At 48.6% G+C, this 13,920-nt stretch overlaps 1 protein-coding gene across 3 annotated transcripts in view; it reads left to right on the top strand.

The window, feature by feature from the left end:
- Positions 1 to 13,920, top strand: part of TRRAP (transformation/transcription domain associated protein) — a 109,222-nt gene that overhangs the window by 59,088 nt on the left and 36,214 nt on the right. For all 3 annotated transcript variants that reach the window (XM_065893133.1, XM_065893131.1, XM_065893132.1), the window contains 14 exons: positions 124 to 270; positions 1,695 to 1,908; positions 2,680 to 2,805; positions 3,243 to 3,389; positions 4,095 to 4,294; positions 4,852 to 4,973; positions 5,295 to 5,508; positions 7,428 to 7,607; positions 9,727 to 9,873; positions 11,083 to 11,202; positions 11,398 to 11,685; positions 11,852 to 11,989; positions 12,680 to 12,792; positions 13,223 to 13,358. In XM_065893133.1, coding sequence (XP_065749205.1) covers positions 124 to 270; positions 1,695 to 1,908; positions 2,680 to 2,805; positions 3,243 to 3,389; positions 4,095 to 4,294; positions 4,852 to 4,973; positions 5,295 to 5,508; positions 7,428 to 7,607; positions 9,727 to 9,873; positions 11,083 to 11,202; positions 11,398 to 11,685; positions 11,852 to 11,989; positions 12,680 to 12,792; positions 13,223 to 13,358 — 2,292 coding nt within the window. The remainder of the gene's footprint in view (positions 1 to 123; positions 271 to 1,694; positions 1,909 to 2,679; positions 2,806 to 3,242; positions 3,390 to 4,094; positions 4,295 to 4,851; positions 4,974 to 5,294; positions 5,509 to 7,427; positions 7,608 to 9,726; positions 9,874 to 11,082; positions 11,203 to 11,397; positions 11,686 to 11,851; positions 11,990 to 12,679; positions 12,793 to 13,222; positions 13,359 to 13,920) is intronic.

Below are 13,920 nucleotides of genomic sequence, written 5' to 3' on the forward strand. Positions count from 1 at the left end.
AGGTTGAGTCAGAGAGGAGAGGAGGTGGAGCGCTGGGGTGGGAGGGCGCGGGGCAGCAGCTGGCGAGAGGCCTGTGAACACGTGTGCTGGGAAACTCGGGCTTGAACGTGAGTGAACTTCCAGGTTAACGACAACACCAGCACTGCGGGGTCTCCTGGGGAGGTGCTGTCCCGCCGGTGTGTCACTCTCCTGAAGACAGCCTTGCGACCAGACATGTGGTCCAAGTCGGAGCTCAAACTCCAGTGGTTCGACAAGCTGCTAATGAGCGTGGTAGGTGCGAGGGCCCAGGCACGGGCGGGCCACCAACCCCAATCTCCTTGCCCGCGGCTGGTCATGGCCCCTTTCGCCTCTTCCCCTGGCCACTGGCTGATGAGGAGGGAGTTTCATTCGCTGAAAATGGCTCTAAATCTTCAGCTCTCACCTCCACCCCAGGGAGAGTTGGGAGTTTTGAAAACAGAATAGTTCTCTTGCCTTTCACAGATTAATTTCTTAAACCCACCTACCTGCTGGCATGGAATAAACATTTTTAGTTGACTTATGCAACCACCTTTAATTTAAGTTGAATTTTTAAAATAGATTGAATGATGGACATAGCACTGTATAGTCAGGTAATTAGAGATAGCCCCAGATGGCTGATTATTTGTTGGATTTTTTGGTTGTTTTTGTTTCTGTAAAAACCACGATTCTGTAATTTTCTGGAGGTTGCAGAAGCTGTTCTCTTGCCTTATCCATTTCATTACCAGGATACAGTTCAGTTTATCTAGTTCTGTGGTGAAATTTGAAAGCTTTTGCTCTCAGGATGATCATACCTACTGTAAGCATTTGTTGTTTTGTGCTGCAAAGATTAGCATCATTGCTCAAGTTTTTTGAAAGGTTACACAGGTTAACCTGTGTTATGGAAACAGTAATAGGCCCCCTGAGTCTGCAGCACATGCTTGCTGCTTAACTTATTTGCAGATTTCTTTCCTCTTTTTCTCTTTGAAAGGTCAAATTATTTTCCTATCAAATGTAGTCACCATTGAATCAAGCTCAGCCCCTTCACAGGCTGACGTTTTCTGAGGGCGATGGGTCTGCTCACACTGACTTCCTGCCTTTCCCCATGATCTGCCTCACAGCAGTGCACACACACGGTGTACCTGCAGGGCATGTGTGTGCGTCAGCCACAGACACGTGTTGTGAGGCCAAACTTAAATCCTTACTGTAAAACTTGTACTCTATTTTCTATTTTATTCTTTTGGTTTTTTTTTCTTTCTTTCTTTTTTAATGCTGACAATCTCTTCGGTTGATTTCATGATACACAGTTTCAAAGATACTTCCTTTTGGAAGGATATATGTATTTTAACTAAAAACATGAGAAAAAAGCAAAATTCATTGCAATAGTTGCCTTTTTAAACCAGATTTTAGTGATTTTCAAAATTTTAGTACTAAATATTGAATATTAATATCTTTCATGAGCTTAAGGGAAGTTTGACTAAATATTTAAAGCAAACTTATTAAAAGGAAGATTATGAAATCCTACTGTGTTAATAAAATATGGTGGTCATTTATATATCTAATGTGTTTATTCTTCAGTGGTTGTTTATTTCATTTCCAAGTACTTATTGACACGTGAAGTTTTAATTTCGCTTGGTTTCTGTTTGTAATTCGCTGTACTGTTTATCTCATCTGTGTGTGGCCTGTGTTCTCCGTTCCAGGAGCAGCCCAGTCAAGTGAACTATGGAAACATATGCACAGGATTGGAAGTGCTGAGCTTCTTGCTGACAGTGCTGCAGTCCCCAGCCATCCTGAGCAGCTTCAAACCCCTGCAGCGTGGAATCGCAGCCTGCATGACGTGCGGAAACACCAAAGTGTTACGAGCCGTCCACAGCCTTCTTTCACGCCTCATGAGTATTTTCCCAACGGAGCCAAGTATGTGACCTTTGCTGTTGGCACCTTTCTTTCTTTCCAAGTGGGTGGGTGGGCGCAGAGCTTGTTAGCTGAGAATGCTCTTCCTCCTGTTACTATAGTGAGCATTTTATTATTCTGCTTTTCTTTGTACCTTTAAACTTTCTTTAAAAGAAGTTGAGGGCTTCCCTGGTGGCGCAGTGGCTGAGAGTCCGCCTGCTGATGCAGGGGACGTGGGTTCGTGTCCCGGTCCGGGAGGATCCCACATGCCGCGGAGTGGATGGGCCTGTGAGCCATGGCCGCTGAGCCTGCGCGTCCGGAGCCTGTGCTCCGCGGCAGGAGAGGCCACAACAGTGAGAGGCCCGCGTACCGCAAAAAAAAAAAAAAAAAAAGAAATTGACATAAAAACTTCATGGTAGCAGTCTGCATTAGCAGTTTTGTGTCTGCCTTGGAAATACAGTTTTCTTCATCAGCTGAACATACCATTTCCATATGGTATTTAAAGGAAGCTAGGTTAAAATATGTTGTCAGTTGTTGAACAGCTTACAAGATAGAATTTTGGCTTCTCATATGTAAGTGTATTTAGGGTATTCAGGCGAGGCTTGGTGGCATGAAAGGTGGTTACTGAGCTCTGTAAACTGGGAACCACGCGTCCTGCGGTGAGAGGTGCCTGTGTCAGTCACTGCAGGTCCCAGACAGCCAAGCTCAATGCTAGCCTGAGGAGAGTTAGCGTCCCAGAGCCTGGCCGGGCCCGCGAGCCGGACCCCAGAGCCCAGGTTCCCACTACTGTTTCAGGCACTTCGAGCGTGGCCTCCAAGTACGAGGAGCTGGAGTGCCTCTACGCGGCGGTGGGCAAAGTCATCTATGAGGGACTCACCAACTACGAGAAGGCCACCAGCGCCAACCCCTCCCAGCTCTTTGGTGAGCGTGTGTCCATCGTGGTTTTCCCAGCGTGGTCCAGCTGTGCACTGGATGAGCTTTTCCTTCTGGGGCCGAGGGGCGCTGACCCCTTGCAGGCGAAAATCTTCTTATGAGTTACAGTCGGCTCTCTGTATATTTTACATGGTTCCTTCGTGTCCGCAGCCCCTTGTACACAGATTCAGCTGACCCCGGATCGTGTGGCACTGTAGTATTTACTAGTGAAAAAAAGCTATGCGTAATGGGCTCATGCAGTTCAGACCTGTGTGGTTTAAGGGTCACCTGTAATGTTGACATTTGGGATTAACCTGTACTTTTGTCAGAAATGGCACATTTTTGTCTAGCACATTTTTTTAATGTTTTGAGTTGTACGTTTTTGTGAATTACTCAATTTTTTTAAGACCTTTCTCAAAAAACACCTGTCACTCTCTACCTTTCAGGGACCCTGATGATCCTCAAGTCTGCCTGCAGCAACAACCCGAGCTACATCGACAGGCTGATCTCGGTCTTCATGCGCTCCCTGCAGAAGATGGTCCGAGAGCACCTGAGCCCGCAGGCCGCCTCGGGCAGCACGGAAGCAACCTCAGGTGACAGGCTCGGCCCCGTGTTCTTCCCTGAGGCTTCAACACCTAAACGTGCCGGCTGTGATTAGATTCTAAAGCCAACACGAATGTCTGTTGTTTTTATGCAGTTCAGTATCATTTGCTCTTCACAAAGAGGTTCGGAGCATTTCATTTACAACCATAAAAAGAGTCACTTTTAAAATGAACTGCTTTTAAAGATTGTGAATGTCAGAATGAAGAAATTTGAGCAACATTCATCACTAGATGAGAGTTATCTAACAATTTTGCTATAAAACAGAGATTGCTATTATCAGAACTATTATCTCTGAAGAAGAATTAAGTCACTGGTTCCAGATCTGAGCTGTGAGCTTCAGGAATCGGCGATGAATGTTGGTGTGCGGCAGGGAGCTGCGGTTGTCACTCTGCCAGTTGCCCCTCGGAGCACCAGTGCCATGCATGTGACTTCAGGGCTTGGCTGTATGCGGGGTTTCCTGCAGTGGTCCCACCAGCTCCATCATCCCTTCCCCTGTGAGGAGGCTCTTATAGGGCCCCCCTGGCAAGGCGGGGTAGTCAGAAAGCCATGAGGCACTTCAAATCCCAGAGCTCTAGTTGCAGAAGATACTTTGGGGAGGAAATGGGCAGAATCCGGAGTGCCTTGCAGTGCGGGTGGTTGGTTGCCTGCTCAGGCGAGTTGGTAGAGATCGTTGGGCTCTTTCTCCGCTTGAGCAGGAACCAGTGAGCTGGTGATGCTGAGTCTGGAGCTGGTGAAGACGCGCCTAGCTGTGATGAGCATGGAGATGAGGAAGAACTTCATCCAGGCCATCCTGACCTCCCTCATTGAGAAATCCCCCGATGCCAAAATGCTCCGGGCCGTGGTTAAAATTGTGGAAGAATGGGTTAAAAATAATTCCCCGATGGCAGCCAATCAGGTGAGCTGCGAAGAGGGGCTGTGCTCTGGCCAGGTGATCTTCCTGTGTGTGTAAAAGGGAATTCAGGTGTCGCATTCTAAGCTCTTCTGCAAGTTCTCAAACAAAACATTTTTTTCTCCAGTGTTTGCGTTCACCGAATCTTCCCTTACGGTGGATTTTTCTCACTGTGCTTAACAGATTTTAAACAGAAATTTGGAATAACTGGTCACTTATCTTATAAGGTTTTACTTCTGTTAAAATGTTAAATGAACCTTACTTGTTAGTCTTCTATGGTGGTGAAGTTAAGCCAAAAATAATAATGATGGGGGATTATTATTTGATTTAGTAAGATGCTTTCAAACTTCTGATTTGTTTTTTAGTTTAGTTGCTTTTATGTTGGCACCTGTCTTGATCTTAAGCATCCGAAGAACCATTTAGAAACAGCCTTGTCTTATTTTACCTGACAAGATCGTAAGAGCTTAAAAATTGGAAGAGCATATGGCTGAAATACTTGGGAGCATGTCTTTTTTCAAACAGAAATAATTGACCTTTTCTTTTAAAAAAACAAATTTGTACAGACACCAACACTCCGGGAGAAGTCCATTTTGCTTGTGAAAATGATGACCTACATCGAAAAGCGTTTTCCAGAAGACCTCGAACTAAATGCACAGTTTTTAGACCTTGTTAACTACGTCTACAGGTAATCACAGCAATTAATCAAATGTTGCTCGTGTCAGTCCCCGGCCTGCCCTCTGACTAGCCAGTAATGTGACTTTTTAATCCTCTCATTATATCTAAATTTTAAATGTTCATTTAAATCACATAACATACTTTGGCATCGTTAATGAGCCTTTTTGCTCAAATGCTGCATCAGCCCAGGACGATTTGGAACACACTCTTGGCCTTCATGGAGGCTTTTCGGAAAGCTGGTGTCCACTTGTTCACTGCTCGTTTGCTTACGGCCTGAGGGTCCCCCGTCCTGCGTAGCTCTGCTATCTTGGTGTCGTTCCTTGGATTGCAGGGACGAGACGCTTTCTGGCAGCGAGCTGACTGCGAAACTTGAGCCTGCCTTTCTCTCGGGGCTGCGCTGCGCCCAGCCACTCATCAGGGCCAAGTTTTTCGAGGTTTTCGACAACTCTATGAAGCGTCGCGTCTACGAGCGCCTGCTCTACGTGACCTGCTCCCAGAACTGGGAGGCCATGGGGAGCCACTTCTGGATCAAGCAGTGCATTGAGGTAGGACGGACCCAGCTCATGGTCCGTGTGGGGGGCCTGGGGCCGGGTGTCCACACACGCAAAGACAGATTAGACATCTCTACCACAAGACCGCTTTAATCTCTAGTAGGAAGGGAAAAGGCTTAAAGCAGGAAGGGTAGAGCAGCCAGGCCAGACCAGCCTGACAACGCTGTGGGCTCTGACCCCTTAGTGCAAGAGGCCAGGGTGCTGGAGATGAGGCTCTGCGTGAACGGTCAGGCTGTTTCAGTGGACAGCAGTTCAGATGGTCTCTGATGTTGTTCACGGGATTGTAGTCAAACTTCTGGCTTCATTCTTTGGATTAATCACCAACAAACATACTGCATCAGGCCACCTAGGTTTTCTGAAGCAGGTTACCGATGCTGTGCAAATAGGTTACCAGACCACTTTGTCTAATGAGACAAGGTTGTGAAATTCTCTTTGAGGGAAAAGAAGGGAATCGTGGCCCTGGGTTTCAGTGAGAGCTTGTTGGCGTGTTTCCTTTGGTGCTGAGTGTACGTTTTCTTAGTGCTGTAAATAGCAGTATCTGGAACTTCACAAATGGCAACACAGTGGGCAGAGTTCCCTGATTTATTCTTCATTCTTTCACGAGACTACCGATTGCTATTAGGTGCCAAGCCCTGGGGTAGGAAGTGACAAAGACGAAAAAGACATTGGACCATGTAGAGGACAGGGCAGGCTGAAGGGCGCAGCTAGGAACCTGCTGTCCTGCCTCCTTCGTCCTGTGTGTCTGGTCCATCGCCAGGTGTTACCAGTTCAAGGCCACTCGCTTTTCTCCCTCCCCTCTCTGGCTCACGAAGATGACAGGAATGGTGTCCTTAGTGTTCACCCACCTTCTCTCCTGCCCGCCACAGTTCTTACTGTTGCAAACTTGTTCTGATAGAGTAAAGCAGACTGTGTCGCTCCTTGCCTTTGTACCCAGCACAAGACCCCACCTCCAGGATACCGTCTCGCTGGCCCCTCTCCAGCCCTGTGCTGCCCCTCTGCCCCCGCTCGTTAGTCTCCAGCCTCCCTGGCCTCCCGGGTTCTCACACATGCCACGTTCCTGACACCCACGCTGAACTGAAGCAGGCGCCCTTGTATCCTCTGTTGCCTGCCCATTCCCTGGGCTGCGTCATCACGATGAGCGTGTGTGTGTGTTATGTGTTGGTGTTGGTCTCGTCCTTCCCTCTGACACTCCAGCCTCACCGGGCGGGGGCACTGTCTCTGTGAAGTTGACAAACGAATCTCCAGGGCCTTACACAGTACATAGTGGGTGTTCAGTAAGAATGCAAGAGTGGCTGGGTCGGGGGTGGTGTGAGCCGGGTCGGGGCTTCGGGGAATAGTCTCGGGGGTGTTGCGTGCACGTGGGGACTGTTACCTCATGGGTGCCCCGCTAGGGAGCTCACACCATCCCCTGCGGACTGTGCGGAGCCCCTGGTGGTGTCGGGAGGGGGTGCCGAGGTCAGCTTGTGGAATAAGATGAGTTTGAGAAGAGTAAGTCGAGATGAGTTAGGAAGCTGTGTCTGGGCAGGAGGTGACGGCTGCCTGGCTGTTCAGGAGGTGATACCGGCAGGACCCGGTGAGGTGGGTGGGAGACGAGAGAGACGGGAAAATGGGCGGATGGAGCAACAGCAGCTGCACTCCTGCCTGGGTGACGCCTCTGAGAGGAAAGGGGAGGAGTCCTGTCTGGTAGGGAGAGAGATGCCCAGTTTACGCCTAGACACAGAGTCAGGGGTACCTGAGTGGGGACGCTGGGAGAGAGGGCCAGACTCCTTTCGAAGCTGGAGGGTGTAGAGCGAACTGGGGACTGGGGTCATCAGCATGTGCTGGTCGAGGCAACTCGGGGTTAATGGGGTCCACACGCCAGAGCACCAGGCGTGCATCCCAGGTTTGTCTTCTCTCCCGCAAACCCCGTCCAGCTCCTCTTGGCTGTATGTGAGAAGAGCACGCCCATCGGGACCAGCTGCCAGGGCGCCATGCTCCCGTCCATCACCAACGTCATCAACCTGGCCGATAGCCACGACCGCGCAGCCTTCGCCATGGTCACACACGTCAAGCAGGAGCCCCGGGAACGGGAGAACAGCGAGTCCAAGGAGGAGGTAACGCCCAGCGCACAGTGCCACCGTTCCACCGCGGGGCTCCCATCCCTGTTGGAGAATTTTGTATCAGCCTTAGAATATTTTTAGGGCAAGAGCAATGTGTTAAAACCTGTCTCTGCCTGAAAGCTCTGAACGTGGTACTGTGTTCAATACTTATATTTTCCTATTTTTAATGTGGAGGTATAATTGACATACATCCTGTTAGTCTCAGGTGTACAGTGTAATGATTTGGCATTTGTATATACTGCGAAACGATCATCACAGTAAGTCTGGTCAACATCCATCGTCACACATAGTTACAGAAGTGTTTCCTTGTGAGGAGAACTTTTAAGACCTACTCTCTGGGCAACTTTCAAATACGCAGTACAGCATTGTTAACTGCAGTCCCCATGCTGTACGTTACATCCCTAGGACTTCTTTATCTTATAACTGGAAGTTTGTACCTTTTGACTCCTTGACCCATTCCACCTGCCTGCCACCCTCTGCCTTTGGCAACCTCCAGTCTGTTCTCTGTATTTAGGAGCCTGTGTGTGTGTATTTAGATTCTACACATAAAATTGAAATCACATGATTGATTTCAGTTAGCATAATGCCCTCAAGGCCTATCCATGTTGTCGCAAATGGCAAGGTTTCATTCATTTTTATGACTGAATAACATCCATGCATCTGTTGATGGACACTTGGTTATTTCCATTCAGTTAGATGTTTTTAAAGGCAGAATTGACAAGCACCTTGTCTCGTCGTTAAATTTTGAGGGAGATCACTTTGTCATGGGCTGCGCTGCTGAGCAAAGGGTGTTTGACTCTTTGGTAATTGTTCTCCCCAAGTCAGGAGTAGCCCGTGTTTATTACAAAGCACTGCTCCAGGAAGTGACGCTGTCATGAAGGAACTGTGGCTCTAGCTGGCTCCCCGGTCCACCTACTGTGAACCTCCTGTGTCTCTACCCAGTCCTGGCAGGGGCGGCTGTGGAGCCCAGACCCGACCGGCAGGGCAGAGCCTTGGTCCTGCTGACTGTCAGTACCCCGTGTGGAGTGGCTGACACCACGCAGGGTGTTGGTCTGTAAGCTGTTTCCTTTAGGGTGTTGGCCCCTGGAAGCTCAGTCTGCCTGCAGTGTTGGGTGTTAGAAGACAGCCAGTCAGTGTTGAAGGAGGAGGGTACCCTCTTTGCTTTAAAAGGGGTAGTTGGTACCCTCTTCTGTATGTGAGGCATCCACTTATTTTATTTACAAATAAAAATTTTCTTCACTTAGTTGCTAAGCACTAGGTCATTTGGTGATAGAACCGTTTTCTCTTTCTGTTGTCCTCCCGTGTGAAATAAGTTGCCAGCTTTGAAGTGATTCTTCTGCATTTTCAGGGCGCGCACCAAATGGCCACTAGCGTGACTTAGAGCCTAGTCTGATGATTGGACTTTTGACTGTGACTTCTCAGAAAATTCAGAGGGAAATAAGGTTCATTCTTTTTGGGGGATGTGTTGTGTAAAACACCATGCCAGCAAGGTTCTGTGCATTGGCCTGACAGTATTATTAATCTGAATGAGCAAGACAGCCAGGCAGCTATGTTGCATTTTATTTATTTATTTTTGGCTGCATTGGGTCTTCGTTGCTGCGCGCGGGCTTTCTCTAGTTGCAGCGAGTGGGGGCTACTCTTTGTTGCGGGTTGCAGGCTTCTCACTGCGGTGGCTTCTCTTGCTGTGGAGCACAGGCTCTAGGTGTGTGGGCTTCAGTAGTTGTGGCGCACGGGCTTAGTTGCTCCGTGGCATGTGGGATCTTCCCGGACCAGGGGTCGAACCCATGTCCCCTGAATTGGCAGATGGATTCTTAACCACTGCGCCACCAGGGAAATCCCTAAAGTTGTAATTTCTTTTTAACTTTGCTTTCCATAATCCACATACGAAAGCAAAATGGTGACATTTTTATAGTGTCATGTAAGAAAGAGAGCTACGTCTGTTCTAGTTTAATCTGCTTGTTTTTTATTTTAGAATTCAAGATTATTTAATCATAAACTTCCAAGAAACTAAAATTTTATTTACCAAAAGTGTAACAAGAAGTTTACAGGAGTTGTGATTGTTGATTTTCTTCAGTTGACCTTTTGGTTTTACATGTTTGTTTCTGTTTTTTAGGATGTGGAGATAGATATTGAACTAGCTCCTGGAGATCAGACCAGCACGCCCAAAACCAAAGAACTTTCGGAAAAGGACATTGGAAACCAGCTGCATATGTTAACCAACAGACACGACAAATTTCTTGATACGCTCCGGGAAGTGAAGGTGTGTGCAAATTTGGGGGGATAGTTGTGGTTCTCCCCCTGCCCCTGAACATTTTGAACAGTCCATGAACCCATGGACTCCCCCATTCACTGCTCGAGGTGATCGTTTCTATAGCCAGGTCTGTGGATACTCGTGGCCATTGAGTACTTTGGCCTCTGCCACGCTGACTTGGAGCAAGGAGGCACCTGGCGCCCTGACCGGGGTGAGGGGAGCAGCCACATGAGGTCAGCCAGGCTCGTTTCATCATGGCCTTCCTCACTGGGCAGCCTGAGTAGCAAGTAGGAGTATTTTCCACTTAAATGTTTTCTTCCATTTTCCTTGGAATATTTGTATCCTTGGGTTTTGCATTTTTAATAGAGATGTGGGTATGAGAGTGAATTCCCTTCTTGACCTGTTGTTGGGTAAAAAGGACAACGTGATTGTGACGTGTGTGTCTCCGTCTTGGGCAGCAGGGCCCATGGAGGGACGGCAAGTGTGTGCCTGAGCCCCTCAGCGCCGGCTTCTTGATGCCACATGGGGAGCTGGGCTTCAAGCAGCCAGAAACGTGGCTGTTTATAAGAAATTCATACTTCAAAAACCACGGAGCTGTGGACAAAATCAAACGCATCTGTGGATTTGATATACACTCTGGGCCCCTGGTTTCCAACTCCGACCCCATTTGTGGGGTGTTCCGGTTCAGCCCTGTGCGTTCCAGGCACCTCTCCCACTCTTGCCTGCTGTCAGTTGCAGAGACTCTGAACTTTCATGGTTCTTGATTTGTTCTTCGGAATTACACCTGTTGGCAAATAGCTTAGCTCGTATGTGTATGCTTCTCCTGTTTCTTCTTCATGTCTTCAGTAGCCTCTGCTTTGATGGCGCCTGTGTGCCTCTCGTTTGCACTTTAAGCATCAGCATTGTGTTCGTACTTCTCGGGCCTGGTGGAATCGGGAATACGAAATGCCCTTGGAAGTTAAAAATGTAGGTGTGTCACTGGTGAGCCCCTTACCCAGGTCCTGGCTCAGCTGCTAAGCACACCGGGGATCTGTGGTGCTCAGAATCTGTGTTTCACTGTGACATGACGTTTGTTCAGGTCTTTGAAAGTTTGGAAGTGGAGGAGCGTGTGGTAAGGTGGGGCAGTAACGTTTCCTGACCGGGGACGTGTGGGGCAGCCGCATGGCAGGGGTTTCAGCACCAGCCCTTGCCTGCTACACCGGTCTTTCCTCTCTGCAGACTGGAGCCCTGCTCAGCGCTTTCGTCCAGCTGTGCCACATCTCCACCACGCTGGCCGAAAAGACATGGGTCCAGCTTTTCCCCAGATTGTGGAAAATCCTGTCTGACAGACAGCAGCATGTGAGTCTATTTTTTCAGTCCTCTTTTGAAAAATATAGTTTTAGCTTTTGATAGGTATTTGATTAAGTTTCAAAGGCTGAGGAAACTAGTATTCTCCAAGAGTGAATTATCAAAAATATCCCAGATGCTGAGTGAGAGAGTAAAGACAGGCTGATTTTTGCATGAGACCCAGGTCAACCTGCTCTTGGGTTTCAGGCTCTGGCGGGCGAGATCAGCCCATTCCTGTGCAGCGGCAGCCACCAGGTGCAGCGGGACTGCCAGCCCAGCGCTCTCAACTGCTTTGTGGAGGCCATGTCCCAGTGTGTCCCTCCCATCCCCATCCGGCCCTGCGTGCTCAAGTACCTGGGGAAGACCCACAACCTCTGGTTCCGCTCCACCTTGATGCTCGAGCACCAGGCCTTTGAGAAAGGGCTGAGCCTGCAGATTAAGCCCAAGCAAACGACCGAGTTTTATGAGCAGGAGAGCATCACTCCGCCTCAGCAGGTGAGGCCCCGCCTTGCTTTGCTGGTCACGTCTTCCTTGCTGGTGACTTCGTGGTCCCAGCAAACATCTCCCCAGTGATTTTAAATTAGGTACCGTGAAGTTGCTTTGTTGGGGCAGGGGGAAGGCAGTTGTCATGAGCACTCAGAAACTGGGACCTGTGTTTCAGGAGATTCTGGATTCCCTCGCTGAGCTTTACTCTCTGTTACAAGAGGAAGACATGTGGGCGGGCTTGTGGCAGAAGCGTTGCAAGTACTCGGAGACAGCGACGGCCATCGCCTATGAGCAGCACGGGTTCTTCGAGCAGGTAGTGCCGTCGGGCGGGACGTCCAGGTCGCATGGGTGGTGAAAGGCGTTTATAGTGGTTCTTCAGTATGTCCTCCAGTCAGTTCGTGTCTAAATAAGATATTTACTGTTTTCTTTGAAGCATTTATTTATCCACATACAGACTCTTAGATTAAAGTCTCAATTTCAGAGAAACATACGTATGTGACGTGAACACTTTTAAAGCTCAGTCCTGACTCATTACTGCTAGTTGCTAATGTGGATGCTTCTTATCTACAGTCATTGATCCTGTTGGAAGTAGTAGGTAGATTGTGATCAGTGTGAGATTTTAATCCTCATGCCTGTCCTTTCACTGTAGTGTGGGTCACTGTCGCAGGTATGGTCGCAGCCGCGTGTAGGACACTGAGCCACAGAAACTCCAGAGGCAGAGGCACGGGCTGTGGCCCCTGCTCTCATATCTGACGGATGGAAAAATGAACCCAGGGTCTGGGCAGTCTCCCTCCCGCTCCTTCCGTTGTATGTGGGGAATTGTGCACCTTCTCCTCCACTCTCTTCTATTCTCTGAATGGAGAATTCTGGGTGTTGGGTGACCTTAGAGAAGAGCAGCGAGACACCCCTGGGTCTGTGATGCAACTTGCCCTAAATAATTGAGCAATGGCCATGTAAAAGTTTCTAGTTAAACCGCAGTTTGAAAGCAGTTTAACTTTTTTAGGCACAAGAATCATATGAAAAGGCAATGGATAAAGCCAAGAAAGAACATGAGAGGAGTAATGCCTCCCCTGCTATTTTCCCGGAATACCAGCTTTGGGAGGACCACTGGATTCGGTAAGCTGAACAGTGACGTGTTCAAGAATCAGTTAAGGAAACCAGTGAGAATCTCTGAAATTTTCTCATAATGAGTGTTTTTAAGAGGGAACTTTGCTGCTTTCTTTATGGCCCCGTGAAGAAAAGAACAAACAAAAACCTATAAATAGCTTTTAAAGTCTTGAGTAATTGAGAGTGTGTTGGAGAAACAGTGAATGACTCCTGCTCTCCACAGGCTCCGGAGCTCTGAGCTCTGTGCTGCAGGGGCTGCGGTTCTTGCTGCTCCAGGGGCACGCATAGTTTACTGCCCTGGGGCACCTCAGCATCCCGCAGAAGCCCACCCTTCTCTGTTTGGGGGAAACACTTTTTCCTTTCGGTGGAATGGAAGTGACTTAAAATCCCATCTGTGGGTGTGGTCACTGAGCTTTGGCCCTGGATCCCTGGTCTCTAGGTGCTCCAAGGAGCTGAACCAGTGGGAAGCCTTGACGGAGTACGGCCAGTCCAAAGGTCACATTAACCCTTACCTGGTCCTGGAGTGTGCTTGGCGGGTGTCCAACTGGACCGCCATGAAGGAGGCGCTGGTGCAGGTGAGACCCCACCCCTCCCTGCCCACCCCGTGACTCGTCCATGCTCAGGTCACAGTCTCCACAGCTGAGTGGGGCCCTGTTGCCAAAGCTGTGAGTCTCTGGAGATTTCCCTTCACTCACAGCAAGCTGGGCATTTTGACAGATGAAAGAGAGCGCTTGGAAAGCAAGAGTTATTTTGGGTTATCACGAACATCTTTCCTGAGTTTGAGTTAAATTATAACTTAAGTATTAGTTCATTATTGAGTTACTTACAAAAAGTATCAGGTGGAGACCTTGGATTCTCTGAGAAAACAGTAATGTCTGGAGAAATTTGGAAAAACAGAGGCAATTGTACAGGTGGACTTGGTTTGGCAGAAGCTCTGCAGCAGTGAGTACAGCAAAGGTGAATTGTACAAGCCCAGGGCCTGGCACAGTAGCTGCTGTTAGTAAGTTTGTTACATGAAAACAGTAGCACGTTCAAAGCATGTCTTGCGTTACGGAAGTGGTAATTGTGCAGTGTAAGTGAACGTGAGCCGTCGATGTGGTTGAGCGCTGCATTTTCAAAAATTAAACTCCGTCCAGA

Source organism: Phocoena phocoena, chromosome 15 (assembly GCF_963924675.1).
Source record: "Phocoena phocoena chromosome 15, mPhoPho1.1, whole genome shotgun sequence".
In the NCBI taxonomy this organism is placed as follows: Eukaryota; Metazoa; Chordata; class Mammalia; order Artiodactyla; family Phocoenidae; genus Phocoena; species Phocoena phocoena.